Source organism: Podarcis gaigeae (genome assembly GCF_964106915.1).
Source record: "Podarcis gaigeae genome assembly, chromosome: 8".
In the NCBI taxonomy this organism is placed as follows: domain Eukaryota; kingdom Metazoa; phylum Chordata; class Lepidosauria; order Squamata; family Lacertidae; genus Podarcis; species Podarcis gaigeae.
Genome location: NC_139684.1, coordinates 53,995,150 through 54,013,481, shown reverse-complemented (window position 1 = coordinate 54,013,481; position 18,332 = coordinate 53,995,150). Strand labels below are relative to the sequence as shown.

Genomic DNA, 18,332 nt, shown 5'->3' with positions numbered 1-18,332 from the left:
CCTAAAGGGGTGAACATGGTGGTTTTCCATTCATCCCCCTTCCTCATCCATATCAGGTTATACGCCCCCCCCTCAGGTCCAGTTTGGTAAAAATCTTTCCCTTCCTCACTCGGGTCAAAATGTCATCAATTCTGGGCATGGGGAAAGCCACTGGTTCCGACACGGCATTCAGGGCCCTGTAATCCACTACAAGCCTGGGTTTATCCGTGTTTTTTTTGTCCACAAAAAACACTGGGCTGCCCCCCACCGCTCTTGACTCTCTGATGAAACCCCGTTTCAGGTTTTTGTCAATGAACTCCCTTAACTCCTGCATTTCCCTATCGGACATGGCGTACAGCTTGCCCACTGGCAGCTGGGCCCCAGGGAGTAGGTTGATTTGACAGTCAAAGGGTCTATGCGGGGGCAGTTTATCTGCTTCTCTTTCGCTGAAGACGTTACCCAGGTCGGCGTATTGTCGGGGCACCTTCCCTTTATCCGTTACTTTTGTCCCTGCTAGAGTGGCCTTGGCCCCTTCCTGAGCCTTCCCCTCCTTGCAGTGTTCTAGGCAATGTGCTGACCCAAAGGAAACAACCCGCTGGTGCCATCCCACTAGCGGATCATGCAGCGCTAGCCAGCTCTTCCCCAAAATAATGGGCGCTCCTCCCAAGGTGGCCACATTAAACGCTATCAGTTCTGTGTGTCTTGCCACCTTCATTATCATTGGGACAGTCTGTTGGTTAACTTCTCCCCCCAACAGCTCCCTCCCATCAATCGTGGTCACCTGCAAAGGGTTGCTTAAAGGGATAGTCTGTATCTGGTGTTCGGCTGCAAACTCCTTACTCATAAAATTACAGGAGCTGCCTGAGTCCAGTAGCGCCTTTATCTTTAGTGGGTGTCCGTTTGGCAGCTCTAGCAACACCTCTATTACAAGCGCTGGTCTTGGGGGTTCCGGTGTGGGCACATTCACTGCTCTTTGGCCTGGCTGCTGTGCCCCGATGGTGGCAGCCAGGCGTTGGCTTTTACTTGCTCCTTAACTTCCTCCTCCTCCCCCCCAACAGCTCCCGCCATCCCTTGCCATTCCTTTCTTTGCGGGCAGACTCTGGCAAAGTGACCTGGCTGTTGGCAGAGTAAACATTTCTTGGCGCTCTTTCCCTCCTTCTTCCGCCCTTCATTGGGGTTTGAAACTGCGCGCGCGCGCTGTTCCTATTTCCATCGGCTCTACTGGCGGGGAATGCTGCTCTGGAATCTCTGGAATGCGGAAATCCCTCCAACGTTCCCCCTTCCCTTCCCGCTTCTCCAAAGCTCTCGCCTCCTGGCGTGCTCCTATGGCCAGTGCGGATTTAGTCAGCTGGTCCATAGACTCCGCCCTGGGCGCCCGGGAAAGTTCGTCCTTCACCGCCGAAGATAGCCCTTCTTCAAACAGCATTTGTATCAGTTCCGCCGACAGGTCCCACCCCAATTTATGGATCAACATGGTGAACTCACGGACAGATCGGTTCCCCTGCTTACACGCCATTAACTGTCTGCGCACCACTCCCTGCTCAATCTCGCTGGAAAACATCAGATCCATGGCGCGAAAAAACTTCCTCGAGTCCTTTAGGGCGTCATTATTCGCTGCCATCAGGGGCCTCACCCAGTCTTTTGCCCCCCCCCTTCAAGATGCCCAATCACAAATGCTACCCTCGATTCCTCATCGGGAAAGTCATCAAACTGCAGATTGAGGGCATATTGCATCTCTGTCCTAAAGGCTTGATAGTTCCTGGGATCACCCCCAAACTTTTGCACCAATCCTGGCACCTTCCTTGTGAGTGGGGTGGTTTTTCCCTTTTCTGCATCCTGAGCCCGCCTCTCCTCAAGCCTCGCCGTTTGCAGCACTAGCTGGACTTCCAACACCCTGTACCTTTCTTCCAGGCTTGGACCCGCTCCAGCTCCTCCTGCGTCTCCGGCTCCGGTTGGGTTGCTCATGATGCCTCTCCTTGCACAAGCGGCTTTCAGAGACTGTCGGATTGCTGTAATGGGATGATGAGCTGCTTGTGCGTAAAAGCTTAGTCCCTCAGAGTTTGGCCTGATTATCAAAGCTCTGTCTATAGCGGAGCCCCTTAAGCATGACTCCCTCAATCGCTGGCAGAATCCGACAGTGGGCGTTTGCGGAATCTCTTCCAACATAAAAGCTCCTTAACGGAAACGCGTCTTCTGGATTCTCGGCGCAACAGTTTCCGGCGAGGGGTGGGTGTCCCTATAGGAGGTCCTGAAACTTCCCCACTGTTTTCGCTGGAAGTGTCCCTGAGCCATCCCTCCGACTCACTTTCCCTCGGAGCTCCTTCTCTCCCCCTGCTGGTTCCCTCCTCTGCTGCTGAGTCTCTCCTAGCCTCCGTGAGCCTTTCCACCACCTGCCCTTCCGATGGCAGTTCCCTGACACAACCAGCATATAATTCTGTTCTTTGATCTCTACTCCCTTTAAGGTATAAGGGGAGGAGCGTCCTGGGGCACAGTGTGCCTTATGGAAAAGCAAACCTTCTGATACAAACTTCCAGAAAGAAAACCAGGATAGGATTAATAGTGATCTCTCACTTCTCTCTCCGATTTGAGCAGCAGTGGACTTGGAGGGAGAGTCGTTGGTGCCCAAACCCTATGTTACTAGGTCTATTTGCTTGGCATTGACCACCCACATGGTTACTTTCATTTGTTTTGGGACTGGGATTCCTTAAAATGTATCACTGAATTGCGAATTTTCTGAAATATGTTGGCCCTTCAATAAACTACCGTATTTTTCACTCTATAACCCGCACCCGACCATAACACGCACGTAGTTTTTAGAGGAGGAAAACAAGAAGAAAAAAAAATCTAAACGAAACAGTGGATGTATGATTTTTGTGGTTCATGCTGTGGCCACAGACATGTGATCTGACAGTGTGTTTGGAGTAGCCCAATGCAAAAATCCAATCTTTGTAACCACGTTTTAAGTGGGGAGGGAAGGAAAAGCACTCAAGGGACAAGGAGCATGCGTGGGGTGTGTGGAGAAGGATGCTGCTAATAATGCAGAAGAGGGGTAAAAGGGAAGAAGGCTCCTCTCCTCTCCCACTTTGCTCCTTTAAAGCAAGCAGGCTCTGCTTTTCTCCCTCCTCCCCGCTCATTCCTGGCTTAGCGAGCTGAAAAACTTTGCTGCTATGTAGCGAGCTGAGTGGGGAGGAGAGAGGGACAGAGAGCCTGCTTGCTTTAAAGGAACCAACCGGACAGGAGCTGCTTACACTCGTGTAAGCGGCTCCTCTCCTCTCCCGCTTTGCTCCTTTAAAGAAGCAGGCTCTCTGTCCCTCTCCCCTCCCCACTCAGCGGCTCTTCTCCCACTTTGCTGTTTCAAAGCAAGCCACGGAGGAGGGAAGGAAGGGGAACCATGGATCCTCTGCTCATGACTGCAGCAGATCCCCCCCCCCCGCCATCCATAGACATTCGCTCCATAACACGCACAAACATTTCCCCTTACTTTCTAGGAGGAAAAAAGTGAGTGTTATGGTGCAAAAAATACGGTATGTTTCTAACAGCTAGAGAAAAATCCCTTCTCCTCTCTTTTTTTTGGGGGGGGGGGAGAGGTGCTCCATCCTTGGGTAAAAAAACACAGATTTCATGGTACATGGGAAACAGGAACTAGGTAGTTTGTAGATTTTTTTTGTAAACCACTTTGCGGTTGTTTTTACAATCAAGCAGTGCATAAATTTTAGGAAATAAATAAACACACACAAAGCTGTGTGCAGTCTCACTAATTCTCCTTTTTCCCACCCACATCCTCAACAGGAAGATTCTGACCTCTCTTATGGGTTAAGATCATTATGTGCAGTACTTTGATCAATTCAGGAGGTGCTGTATTAATGCCAAGAGGAAGGCTTAAAATTTAACAAAGTCCTGATCACACCAAAGCAAGTCCCTCTTTTCATGCCACTGCAATTGCAATGGAGAAAAGGAATACTACACAATGAATGGATGAGCAAATTAAACCCAGTTACAGTTTCCTCCAAGCTTCACATCCCAAGATCTGTGGGGCACAGTAGGAGGCAGCATGCTCTTCTACCAGAAATCTATTCAGCTCTCTCAAGTCTCTTTGCAAAACACTTCGCAAATCCCACAATGTGAGCTTAATGCGCTCTTCTAGTGACATGCTTTGCAAACCTACTGAAAAATAACAAGGTCAGGACTTTGATCGTCTTCATCAAGAATCCAAGTTTTGTATGGACAAAACTCAGATTCCCTTAATCAAAAGCCTGAAGACTGACGAGGTCATTTTTTACAGTATGAGGTTTAACATTACAGCAGTAATGAATAGATCTGTGGCACCCACGATGAAGCACAAAGGAAGCACGACTGATTTTTAATAGGATTTTGAGAGTCCAACAGTTGCTTTTGAAAAAATGTTTGGGGTAGGAAAGCAACCATTTTTTTTATTAAATGGGGGAAAAGAAATGGAAGCAGAAAGCAATTGTTTACACAGAAACACTGTTGCTGCAATTCAAAAATCACTCACAGCCCAAGAGATATGCCTGCATATGCCTTACTCTACCTCAGCCTTCCCCAACCTGATGCCCTCCAGATATTTTGGACTGTAATTCCTATCAGGCCCAACTAGCACAGACATGCTGGCTGCTGATGGGAGTTGCAATCTGAAACATGGAGGGCACCACATTGGGGAAAGCTGTTCCACCTGAGCCTAGAAGGACATTGTTAGTTGTGTTGATACACTGGGATGTGTGTGCATCAAGCAAACACAAGAGAGCCAATCCTAGAATCAAGAGGTGCTGCACTGGGTCCCCAATATCTTCCTTCAAAGCAGGGATGGATAACCTGTGGCCCTACAGATGTTCTTGGACTCTGGGGCTGACTGGAGTTGTGAGTCCACCCCTGCTTTAGTCGATGGGTCAGGAGGAATCTTGCAGATGTGCACCAGGTCAGCAGGATTCAGGGAAAGTATAGCAGAAAGGGCAATGGATGTGCCAAACTTGGCTAAAGACAAGCCTGGAAGAAACCATGGCCAGGCAAATCCCTTTATTTTAAAATGCATGCCTATTCCACAGCTATATGGAATACACTGCACCTCACATGTGGAGTCCAGTTTTCGTCCCATGGATCACTATGTGAGTTTCTCTTTGTTACAATCTTCTCTTCTTACTGTACACTGGACTTGCTTAATCACCCAAATCAATTCCAGCTGAGAGTCCCTTAAAAAAAACTGCCCTAGAACAAGAGTATAGGAAGATCCTTTATTCAGAGTCAGACCATTAGTCCATTTAGCTCTGTACTGTCTACACTGGCTGGTTATGGAGCTCCAGGATTTCAGACAAAATCTCTCTCAGCCCTACCTGGAGATGCTAGGGACTGAACATGGTATTTTCTGCATGCAAATTTCTACCACTCAATTTAACAGAGAGATTATTGCTGTTACAGAATAGCTGGAACTCAAACACATTTAGCAACATTTATCGTTTGCGGCCGGCAGGTCACACATCCTATTTTTAGGCCTGGGAGTGGTGGTTAAAACACAAAAAAGAACTCTCTCTCACACACAAATACTTGGAAAAGCCACACCCAACGTCTCCCCAAGAAATAAAGACAACTGCAGATTATGCCCATTGATACAAATATTGAATCTGAAAGGAAGTACTGTACTAAAGTCCAGTTCAAACGGTTAACATCAAAATAAGGACACCCACATATCCTTATAAGGAACTAGCAACAGCTCTCCAAGACTTCAGGCAGGGATCTTTCCCAACCACACTTGGAGATGCAGGGCATTGAACCTAGGACATTTTGCACACAAAGCAGCACTGACCTTTGGCTCCCCTCCACCCTTTTTGACATTCCTGTGCATTATCCATACTAACTTCTGAAGTGAAAGCAATGAAAGGTCAGTACAAAGCTGCCCACAGTAAGGTTATAAACAGATGGAAAAGGGAATGGAACAAGAGCATTGCATAGAATACTATAACTTCACAAGGGTTTTCACAGAAGAGCCTACAGCTGCAAGCACACATTTAAAGCACATTCTATCACAACCCAGGATTGCCGGGAACTGTAGTTAAGGGTGGCAGAAACTGCAACTCTCCAAGGGTCAAACTACATTTCCCAAGGTTCTGGGTCTGTGTGCTTTAAACGTATGGCATATACACTGCCTAAAGCTCACTCGGCCACGCTTGCTGCCTATATGGATAGAGAGATAGGGCGAGGAGAATAGAGAAAGCCAGGGGGAGCCGTGGCATTGGTTGCCCGTGCACCCGCAGCCACGGGCGACGTGCACGTCAGGAGACGCCCCATTCCCACTAACTCGTAGGAGAGGTAGCAGAGGGGGCGTAAACCAAAGGGAATCTGGAACACGTGTGCACGCTTCGCAGCAGCATTTCAAAGAAAGAATCTCCCGCAAGAGGCAAAGAGTGCTGCTTATTCCTCCCTCCAGCTCCTGCAAGGAATCTTGCAAGCCAGCCAGCCACCCTCTTGCCTCCGGCCAGCCGTCGGTGCTGCCTGCCTGCTTTGCTCCGCAGCCTGCCAAGCAAGAGCAGCAGAAGCAGCGCCTTTCTTACCCCTCGGACGCAGCCATGTTGCTTCGTCGGACTCGGTCTGTCATGTGACCGCCACTGCCCTTGTCAGCCACTAAAAAAAGGGAAACCAGGAAGGGGCGGGGCAAAGGGTGGGGTTTGGTTGCTCCTGGCGACGAGGAACTCTTTGGCCCGCGGGGAGGGGGCGCTGCGTCCTCTTTATGTTTCTAGCCCCTCTGGAGCAAGTTGGCTGGCTCTTCTCTGGGGAGGAGAGAAACGGCCCAGGTGCCACTGCTTGCCAGGGCTTTTAGCCTCCCCACAACCTGTTCTCAGTACCAAATACGATGATGGGTGGGGTGTTTCTAGGTCATAGAACTGTAGAGCTGGAAGGGACCACGAAGGTCATCTAGCCCAACCCCCTGCAATGCAGGAATCTTTTGCCCAACATGAGGCTCAAACCCACGACCCTGAGATTAAGAGTCTCCTGCTCAACCAAGGGGGAACTGTCACGCTTTGTTGTCATTTTTGCAATGGCCAGGAGGTGTGATGTTATATTTATAGTGCTGAAATTTTGTGGGTTTTATATGTTGTTACATTTGCTATTATGTTGCTGTTTCGTTACGTTATTTTAAAAAATTGTTCTTATGGTGGTTTCCAAGCAGACATGCAGAGGATCGCCCTGCACAAGAATTGGTTTTTTTAATGGCTTTTGATCGGATTTCTTTCTGATATAAATTGTCACCTGCCATTGCACCATAATTATTTCTTAATATTGAAGATGAAGAAGATAATGTAAACAACGTATGTACTTCACTCAGTCACAGTCATGATTACAGTTTTCTAAGTTTTCTTTTGTTTATCTGTACTTCCTATTGACTTTTTACAGCTGTATTCTTAAAAAATAAATAAACGTATGTTGTTGTTTTAAAAGAATAACACCAAAAAAGGTTTGCTGGGCTGGAGGTCACTTTGTCAAGATACAAATGCTGCATTCTCCTCAATCTGTAAATATACAGTGGTACCTCGGGTTACATACACTTCAGGTTACAAACGCTTCAGGTTACACACTCCGCTAACCCAGAAATAGTGCTTCAGGTTAAGAATTTTGCTTCAGGATAAGAACAGAAATCGGGCTCTGGCGGCGTGGCGGCAGCAGGAGGCCCCATTAGCTAAAGTGGTGCTTCAGGTTAAGAACAGTTTCAGGTTAAGAAGGGACCTCTGGAACGAATTAAGTACTTAACCTGAGGTACCACTGTATACAGTTGCACAACACAAACAAAATGTCACATTTGTTCTGCAGGCAAGAAAGGTCCAGGTTCAATCCCCAGCATCTCCAGGTAAGACTTGTGGGAAATGCTGCCTGAAATTTTGGAGGGCCATTGTCAGTCAGCATAGTATTTAGCTAAATGAACCAACGGCTTGATGCACTATAAAGGCAGTTCCTTAAACTCTTACTGAAGCAAATTATTCCTGTCCCTGTAAAACTTGCAATTGTTTGCTACTCTCTGAACTAGGGTGAGTCTCATTTCAATGGGAATCACTACAGAATATTACAAGAGCAGCAGACATATTTCCATAGAAACAGGGTGCATCATCACTGGAAGTGTTAGTTGAGAGGCTCTGCCACTCAGCGCAGAGCAGGGGTGGTGAACTCTTTGGCCCAAGGACCATATTCCCTTCTAGGTAATCCTCGGAAGGCCACATACCAGTGGCAAGAAGGGACAGAAACAAAATAGGATGGAACAACAAATGCAAATTCTACCTTAGTACAGTAGGCTGGTGTCTACACTCACAAACCCCTATCTATCCTCTTCTCTGCCAGGAAAAAAACAAGAGAGTGCGAAGTAGAGTTGGTGACAGGTGTGTCCTGGTGCTGAGGAGGTTGTGTAGCCTTGTGAGAGCCCCATGGGCTGGAGAGAGAGAAATGAAAATCCACATTTGACCCCTAGGCAGATCTTGAGGCACAGGAGTTGGTCATGTTCCTGTGTGGAAGAAGTTATTTAAAAAGCATCTCCCTCGCCCACCCAACTTCTTCCCCAAAAAGGCAACTGGGGGTGATTCAGGACAGTGTTTTGGTACTAGAGACGAGTATCAGAAAATCAGCACTGTCATAGTGAACAAGGGCCGTTTGAGCATGTTCTGGTATGAGGAGCAAATTGATCCCGCACAGTTCCTGCTTTTTAGATCAAAAGAGAAGTAAAAATAATTCAACTGAATGTTTACACCCTTGCAACATCTGGTTATTTGTCTAAGAATAACTGCAGCTCAAACACACTCAGTAGCAGTTATTATCTGGAGAGACCTGCATGTTTTTCCAATTAGGACAAATTGCAGCTTGTGTAGGCGAGGGGAGTTCAGAGGAAAACAGCTTGTTGGTGGAGAGTATTACTACCTGCACACACACTGTATCCCATTCCAGATCTGGGCGGCTTCCAACATATATAAAAACATAATAAAACATTAAGCATTAAAAAACCTTCCCAAGATGTCTTCTAAAGGTTGTATGGTTACTTATCTACTTGGCTTGGGGGTCACATAACTCCATACCCTCCAACATCTCTCCAATGAAAATAGGGACGTCCTAAGGAAAAGCGGGACATTCTGGGATCAAATCAGAAACGGGACAGCTTCTGTAAACCCGGGACTGTCCCTGGAAAATAGGGACACTTGGAGGGTCTGATTTTAACCAGCAGTCCCAGGCAGAGCCAACCTGCCCATGAGGCTCAATGAGGCAGTCACCTCAGGCGTCAGGCTCGAGACAGCTGGGGGGCCAGCAGATCTGGGCCCCTGAGGAGCATGCCACTTGGGTAGCAAAGTGTATTGGGCTCTCCCTGGCCAAAGAAAGGTCTTAGTAGTTATAGCTGCTGCACCATCAAACAAACAAACAAACATACAAACAAACAGTACTTCAAAAAATATTGTGTCAGTAACATAAAGGGAGAGATACCCATTTAAAAGTAACCTTATAAAGAAACTGTGGGGTTTTTTTATTTAAAAGTCCATCTATTATCTGCCCAAGAGACAGCAACAACAGTAGCTGTGGTTTGCTGAGCTTGTACAAGGAAGTGGTTTAATCTCTGCCAAATTTACAGAACTGCTTTTCCCTTTTATGTCTTGCTGGTTAAGCAAAAGTTAATCTATTTTCCAATTCACCGACATCAGCCAGAAACAAAGCACTTGCTGTTCCCAACACACCCACTTTAAATCCAAATGTTGTGTTTCTTTGCTGCTTCTCTTCTTTTGGTGGCTTGTGGCACCTGGCCTGGGCATTTTCTCACATGGCATTAGGCTTAAATTTTATTGTGCATAATAGAAATAGAAATACTTTATTGTCACTGTACCACTTGTTTACAGTGAGATTAAATGAGCCCCCCCCCCAAATCTCTCAGTCCTTGTTACACTCTGTGTGCTGTCATACGACCACCAACCCCGAACATCTGCAATGTTGCTGTCTTCCACTCAGCAGTCTCATGGCCCACAGGTAGAAACTGTTCTTTAACCTGTTAGTGTGGCTTATCATGCTTCTATATCTCCTGCCAGAGGGCAGGAGATTAAAAAGATGCTGGCCAGGGTGTGAGTCATCCCTGAGAATGTTCCTCACTCTTCTGAGGCAATGGTCTCCTGCGATAACATCTAGCAGACTCAGGGGACAGCCCACAATATCATGTGCTGTTTTCACCACCCTCTGTAGGGACTTTCTGTCCATGGCTGTCAAACCAGCATACCCACTGTAATACAGTATGAGAGAATACTTTCTATCGTGGACTAACAGAAGGAAATCATCAGTTGCTGTCTAACATTGTTCTTTCGCAAGACCCTAAGGAAATGAAGTCTCTGTTGGGCCTGCCTAACCACCTGGGCTGTATTGACTTTCCAAGTAAGGTCTTCACTAAGATGGACTTTCAGGAATTTAAAGGAAGAGATTCTCTCCACACAGCCCCCCATGATATACAACGGGGCTAGCTCCCCTCACTTCCTCCGAAAGTCCAACACCATCTCCTTTTTCTTGCCAATGTTTAGGTGCAGATTGTTCTTTGAGCACCATGTGGATACCTTTTAAAGCTCCCCCTGTATGCAGATTTGTCTATAAGAGCCTTTTGCTAACCTGGTGTCTTCCAGATGTTTTGGTCTGCAACTCACATCAGCCCCAGCCAGCGCAATGTATAACGCAGGCTGATCCTGTGCCTGATTGCTCGTTATAGGCACACATTTAATTGCTGTGGTCATATTTTAACAATCAGGTTGATTGCAGGATTCTTTTCGTATTGTACCTTTCAACAATTCATATGTATGAGTGAAGAGTGGATTTAATTAAAAACGGTGCGGAGGGAGATAAGTGAATGAATGAATAAGTAAATATTTGTTGCTCATTAATTAATGGAGTTACAAGGGTCTGGTCTTGGGTACGTAATTCTCAACACTAGACTGTGGCAATGCACTGAGGGGGTGGCTGCTCCAGCTGGTGCAGAAAAAAGAGGCTAGACAGCTGATGGGGACAAATGGGCGAGAGTATGTGATACCTCTGCTAAAACATCTGCCCTTGCTGCCCATATGCTACTGGACCAACTTCAAGGCTCTTGTGTTAATATACAAAGCCCCAAACAACCTGGATCCATGATACTTTACGGACCACCTGAGCCCTTATTTCCCAGCTCAGTCACTGAGATAATCCAGAGGAGTGCTGATAATTCTCTCCCATGTTACCGAGCCCCCACTGGCTTCAACTAGAAGTTGGGCTTTGGGGGTTCATCTATACTGTTGCTTAATCATAGAATCATAGAATTGTAGAGTTGGAAGGGACCCTGAGGACCATGTAGTCCAACACCTTGCAATGCAAGGAATATGCAGCCCTGCAACATTGGCATTCTCAGCATCACAGTCTAACTTACTGAGCTAACCAGGCTGACAGTGAGCTTCCTGTACCCCTATTCATTCTTCATTATGCATCAGATATTCTCCTCCAAATCGCTCGCATCCCACACTTTTCCCTTCCCTTGGTCTGGATTGTCTCATACTAAGGATGTTCTGAAAAGGAGAGGGCATGAGAAAATCCAGACTGAGGGAAGGGGAAGTGTGGGAAGGCAGGGATTTAGAGGAGGACATCAAATAAGCAATGGAGAATTAATGGAGATGCAGAAAGCTCCCTATCCACATTAAAGGACAGTGTATATGAGCACCATTTGTCCCTGATCCCATGCTGTAGAATACTGCTCACCAGAGATTTGAAAGGCATTGCCGCTTGCTGATTTCCCAACATCTCTCATAGACCTCTTTATGCCAACAAGCCTAGTCAGCCTTTCTAATAGGAGCCATTCAGTTTTATGATTATTCTGTGTTGTTTTTATGATATTTTATGTTTCATTGCCCTTGTATATATTATTGTACTATGCCTTGATATTTTATGTGAGTTGGTGGCATATCAAAAAAAAAAAAATTGTGTGAAAATAAAATAAATAGCATGAAGCAACTCTCCAAATACTGCCATGAATAAATAGACATGTTAGTGCCCAGAGTGTGGTTCTCCAAGTAAATGCCACCTCTAGTTATCAAAGGTGCAAAGTTAGCTGGAGATGCCCATCTGTGCAGAGAACACAAGCACAGGAGACGAACCCTGCTGAATCAGGCCAGGGACTCATCTAGTCTAGCATCCATCCATCCTGCTCTTTCAGAGGCCAACAACCAAATGCCCAATGGGAAACCCACAAGCAGGACCTGAGAACAAGAGCACTCTCCTCTCCTGCAATTTCCAGCAATGGGTAAAACCTGCACAGAGTTATGCACATATAAATGCCATTGATTGTGGTAGCAGTTAAGGATGAGATCCCTTATTTGCATGTTGAATGCTCCAGATAAAGCAATTCTAGGCATGTGTGCATCATGCAAGGCTGGATCCAGTAAGTATTTGCAATTGTTCATCTCAAGGCTCAGAAATCATTTGGCAGGAATCTTTCCTTGGCAAGGGTCCCCCAGTAATTGACAACAAAGTTCTTAGATCAAGGCAGATGCTTCCTCTGAATAGGCCGCAGGTGATGAGGAACAGCATCTGTACAATTAAGGAGCAAAGAGGTCCAGAGAATGTCATACAAAGATTAAACAGTTATTCATGTCCTGTCAGCTCTGAGGCTGCTTGGCAATCAAGAGGGGGAAATTAATTTTTTAAAGTCCTAGAAGGACTGTATAAATCAGAGCAAATAGAAAATACAAGGGATGATAAAGCAACTTAATATATTTATATACCACTTTTTCCAAGTCAGTGAAACCCTTCTTCACTAACTAACTGTAGTTCTCAGGCTTGTGCAAGAGAACACAGGTTTGCTGCAAGGGGATGGATAGTGTGCTCCTGTAGGTCCAATTTATTATCCACCCTCAGAGAAGGGGGAGGCTGCCTACAGCCTCTCTGCATGTCACTGGTTTGACCTTGCCCCTTCCAGTCAACTTCCACTGGGAGTAGGGAATCCTGCATCACCTCTGCATCAGATAAGATTTGATTTAGATTGAAGGCAAAGGCACAAAGTGGTGCCTGTGTCTCTGCATAGATCATTGCTCTGGTCCATCTCTAGCTCAAAGTTGTAATTATGGGACATGAAAGACTGGAAACCAGCCACCTATGATTAGCAAGCACAAGCTGGCCTGTTGTGGACCTGGAAGAGCACACTTGGATTTTCAATCGCTCCTCAATCTTCAACTTGACCCACGTTTAGCAAAGTCATACATTCCAATCTTGGGCACTTTTGCAAAGGCACACATATTAATATGCTATCAAAAAAAGAAATAAACGATTGCTGAAGGACCGAGACATGTCCTACATCTAGCTGGTCAAGTGGCCACAAGTCAAGCCTTTTAATTTAAAATGGGGGAGGAAAAAGCTTTTTCATCCAAACTGATTGAACAAAAGCGGTTGCCTTTGGCCTCTTAATCATGAAGCAATTTTACACTAAATGTATTCTACTGCATTGATTGTTGGGATAGTGAAATATGACCACGCTTTCCCCAAAGCCTAAATTATTATAAATGACAAGGGATATAAAGCAGTGTTACCATTGTCTTATTACTCACCCGGATGAGTCTGGTTTCAGTTTCAAAAATCGAAATGCCCACTACATCCAAGATTTGAGCACCCAAGACAGCTCCTCACCGCATTGATTGTTTATTATGAATGCTTATTTTTCTTCTTATTGAAACTCTTTCTATTTATATTTTACTGCACAGGAGGAGGGATCCTCTCAAGAGGAGAGCGCTTCGTAAATTATTTCCCAAAGTTGCTTGGAATTTTTGTACAAAGAGTATTATCTATTGCGGAGACTATACTGATGTTTCCCTGGCACCACCGGGTAGCTTTAGGAAATCAATTGTATATAAATTATAATACACTATATCCTTGAAGTAGATAGGGACCCTTCAACGATTTCCCATAATTTCTTCAGAAGCTGAACTGGCTTTTTCTATGGGTGAGAGTTCAAAGCTTCAAAAGTCTGCTGCCTCTACATAAGCTGGCTGTACTGAGCCAGCTTGATTTTGATGGTCAGTTGCCATCAGTGATCTCCAAAGCTTTGTATATAGTATTCTGGGCAACTTTCCAGGGGCCACAGGCCAGGGATCAGCAGGGCCAGAGAGAAAAGTAGGGAGAGCAACAAATACAAGTCTTACTTTTGCACAGTGGGCTAGCTTCTACATGCACTCACACACACCCCTTTCTGTCCTCTGTCCAGGCAGGTGGGAGCTATGGCTTGGAGCTTCCCTAGAACCCAAATGGGGAAGCAAGATCTGTGGGGTGTTAACGCTCATCCTGTGCTCAGGTTGCATATATGTGTAAAGAATACCATATATCTTGAAGACAGCACAGTCTCTGTTGACCTTGAATTCTGGGAAAGGGTAGGCACCCCTCATGTCTCTTGCTGCTGAGAGATTGGGGTGCCTGCAGGGCATATTTGTCTTGGCCCTCAGTGCAGAGACAGGTGAGGAGGAAGATCCCTGAAGCTTCCAAAATCTTCAGGAAGAGAAGATCAATGTGGCCAGCCAACCAGGCAGGAGGGATTTTTAAGAGAGTTCTAGGCCACCATTCCAAAACCAAGCTGGTCCTCATGGCAGCAAGCCAAATGAAGACAGGATAATTATGGGACCAAGTACAAACAGCGACTGAAGCAAGCCTTCTGCTCTCCTTATCTCCCATTGTTCCTCCCCTCCCCACCCCAGTGTACGGCAATGAAGTGAGAGCCTGGTTGCCATGGATCCTTGATTGCTACAATATGTGAGCCCCTCTAATGCATCTGAGCCTCGCCATAAGCCATGGATGCTCCTGGCCCTTGATGAATACAAGGGGCACATTTCTCAGCTCCTGACTGCCACATATTAGAACACAACTTCTCATTAATGTAACTTGAGCACCTAATCCCCTTTTCATCTGATGGAAAATTTTTTAACCCAGCTGCCTCCCGACTTCAATTTAGAAACAAAGTGGCAAGCAACTGCCCATAAGACGGTCTAATCATATTTTATATTTTCCTGACCGGAGCAGCCATTCCACCTTGGTCCAAAGCAATTATGCCTCCCTGTATCTCTCTGCAATTGTCCCTTGAGACAAATGGTAATGCGAGGAGGCAGCCTGCAAGGCATCAGAGAGGACGGTGTACAACATCTGGTACAAGGTGCTGTGACTAACAAAAATCCTTCTGGATCGGAAAATTCAATTCCCACCGCCCCCTTTAGCAAATTTCCTTAGATAACTTACCATTCCTCAAGCTAAACCATGGAAATTGCACTGTGAGGAAGGGCAGATGGAAGAAAAGCTGAGCGGGTCTCTGTTGCAAAGTGTGGAATGAAAAGGTCCTGGGACTGGATTTGTGCAATGACCACATGTTGGTTTTGATCAAGTCAATCTTTTATTTTTATTTATTTATTGTATATTTTCTTTCCCCCTTTTTACTGCTTTTCCTCAATTGATCACAGCACTGTTTAAAATAATTCAAGCAACAGGAAAGCAATGTGTGACACATTCAGAACCAGGAACAACACCACAAAGCTATAAACTTAAACACTAAAACAGCAGAGTGTGGAAACTCAACAAAATGTAATAAAATATACGTCATTAAACATACCTAAAAACACTTGAGAATTGGTTTTAGAAGTGTTTTCCTAGTACCTGAACAATAGCAAAGTAGATGAACTCTCTTGGCGCAGAAGTTTGCTTTATTTTATTACAACCACACACCCTATTTCTTCCATCATGGAACCCAGGGTGGAATCCCAGGGGGTAACCCATTGAGGCCCAGGCCTCCTGCCCTGGCTCCATCCTTTGGATGCAGTACCTGCACTCTCGACTCAAGAAAACCTAAAAGCATTATCTAAGAAATCTGCACATGGTCTTAGCATCCACTCAAGATACATGATACATGGTTCAGAAGTTTACAACCTGAGTTCTAGGATGTATGGTGAGGCATTGGCAAAGACATTGTCCCAATGTTTGACACACCCCTCCTGCTCTACTTTTAAAGGGTGGGGCAGGACCAGTCACTTGCATAGTTCTCCCAAGTGAGAAGACTGGGGGACCTGATCTGTTTGTGGCACTGCACATAGTGGCACGTCCTTGGTGAAGAGATCTGAATCCAGGCCTCTGACTCTCCTTCCACCTCTTCTTCAGTTTTCCAGCTACCTCCTTGGCTACTACTGGAGCTTCTCTCAGTGGAGACAGGTTGAGAGCCTAGAGGCTCCCTCTCCCTTACTGTGACACCCTTCAGCACCCTCTTCGCTGCTTGAGATGTCCCCACCCCAGCCTTGAGATCCTCCTCCTCTGGCAAGTCCTGCCATCCCCAGTCTGTCCAATTGATGCCAAAGGACTCAAGACACCTGTTGAGTCCAGATGGTGACTTTGTCTGCCTTCAAACCACATCCCAGGTTCAAGTGTTATAAATGCCCTTGCTCTGGTTGCCAAACTTCTCACCTATGCTGGTGGATATACCAGAATGAGACTTTCACCAAATGACCAATATTGGGACAGGTGTTCCTTTAGGTACCGGAGCCCCAAGACTCATAGGGCTTCATAGGTAAGCACCAGATTCATTTTCAGGGCATCTTCAATGTCTGAATCAGAGGTTGCCAAACTTACTACACCCAGGGCCCACTTGGGACAGTTGTAAATTGCTGTGACCACTGATCACAAAATGACGATCAACCACTCTCAGAACTGTAGAAGGTGGAGCCAGTTTCCCCACCAGCTGGCTTCCTGATGGAAAGGGCCACTCCCTAAGTCTTTCATGCCTACAAGGGAAAATATATGAGGACCTCATCTATTTTTCTCTGCAAGTGGAAAAGAGGGACCAATTTTGACTGAGAAATCAGTCAGTGCAGAAAGGGTTAATCAACCCCACCTCTTGCTCTGATCAAATGTTCAACCCACCACAGGCAAACAACAACAACCTAAGTTGGAGAGGCAGAGCTCACATTTCCTGCATCTCCTCTGAACTGCCCCTGAATTTCTTTAAAACACAGAAGTATGGGAACCTGCTTGGTGACTGTCTTGTGCTGCTGTTTGTTTGTTTGTTTGTTGTTAATTAACTGGCTAAATTTACTTGTCTGCATCAACACTTTGTAAAATGTGGGAAGTCTCCACTTTGGGAAAGGCTTTCCCTACTGCTTCAAAATCCTCTTTAAAATCCTGGCATCCAAGTTGAGAGAGGCAGCTGATCCCAGCCTCTCCATCTCCCCCCACCCCACTCCCCAATAACCTGCCATCAGTTCTGTGCCAACTTTGGATGATAGGAGAGCAGCATGGTGGAGGCCTATTGAGAGGATTAATTTGATTAGGGTGGGGAAAGATTTGGAAGGGAACCTGAGACAACATTTGCAATTTCAAATTTCACTTTTTCACTCTGTGTGTGCCATTCCAAAGCATCTTCCATTTCATGTGGCATCTGTCGCACACGTTGATTTAAAATAATTCAGAGAAGGTTGCCCATCTGTCCCCTACCCTTTCAAATATGGCAATGCCTGCCAGGTGCCATTCCCCCACTTTGAGCTTTGACAAGTGCAGTTTGTTTACTTTTGTGTGAGCAGGAGCATCCCTTGAACTGCTCTCTGGCGCCATTCCATGCCATTTCCCCCCTTGCCCAAAAGAGTGAATTTGTTTATTTGCAGAAGACATGCTTACTTCTGTGGCCTGGCTTTCCTTGATAAAAGCTGTCTCTTTGAAGTAGGTGCCAACAAACAACAAGGGACCCAAAGGAGCTGGTGTGGTCCAGCAGGCAATTAGAACAGGCAGGAGATTCTGGAACATGCAAGTTCCATAAGGACTCAGCAGGTGGGTATGGATAAGGGAGAGAAAGCCCACCAACATCACCAGCCCCTGACTATAAACACCAGCAGTGGCAAAACTGGCTGCCCTGAACCCTTGTTATCTTGCATGCTTGACCCAGCAAGATCACCACGGATTTCACCCCCATTACCCCTTTTGTTAGGGTAATGGTGCACAGGCAATACCACACCAGTAATTTCATGAACATAAGAACATAAGAAGAGTCTGCTGGATTAAACCAAAGGGGGACTCATCTATTGCAGCACCCTGTTCTCACTATGGGCAACCAAATGCCTAATATGGGAAACCCACAAGCAGGACCCAAAACGCAAGAGCATTCTTCCCTCCTGTGGTTACCAGCACCTGGTAGTCAGAGGCATAAGGTCTCTGACAGTGGAGTCATAGCATAGCCATCATGGCTAGAAGCCACTGATAGTCTTCTCCTCCACAAATTTGTCTAATCCTCTTTTAAAGCCTTCTAAGTTGATGGCCAACACTGCCATATATATGCCACCAGGCAGAAGGTATCTGATCAGGGGTGTCTGATGTCA

At 46.1% G+C, this 18,332-nt stretch overlaps 1 protein-coding gene and 1 long non-coding RNA gene across 2 annotated transcripts in view; one reads left to right on the top strand and one right to left on the bottom strand.

Annotated features, from left to right (window-relative positions):
• The window catches only part of PEPD (peptidase D), a 136,453-nt gene extending 129,847 nt beyond the window's left edge, over nt 1–6,606 (bottom strand). The window contains exon 1 of the mRNA XM_083751468.1: nt 6,540–6,606. Within this exon, the coding sequence (XP_083607594.1) occupies nt 6,540–6,583 (44 nt within the window). The 5' untranslated portion in view covers nt 6,584–6,606. The remainder of the gene's footprint in view (nt 1–6,539) is intronic.
• Nucleotides 6,607–6,673: 67 nt separating this feature from the next.
• On the top strand, nt 6,674–14,371 carry LOC310850297. The gene is made up of 3 exons (XR_014567286.1): nt 6,674–6,845; nt 7,795–7,831; nt 13,704–14,371. It is a non-coding gene; the product is annotated as an uncharacterized lncRNA (long non-coding RNA).
• Nucleotides 14,372–18,332: the final 3,961 nt, after the last annotated feature.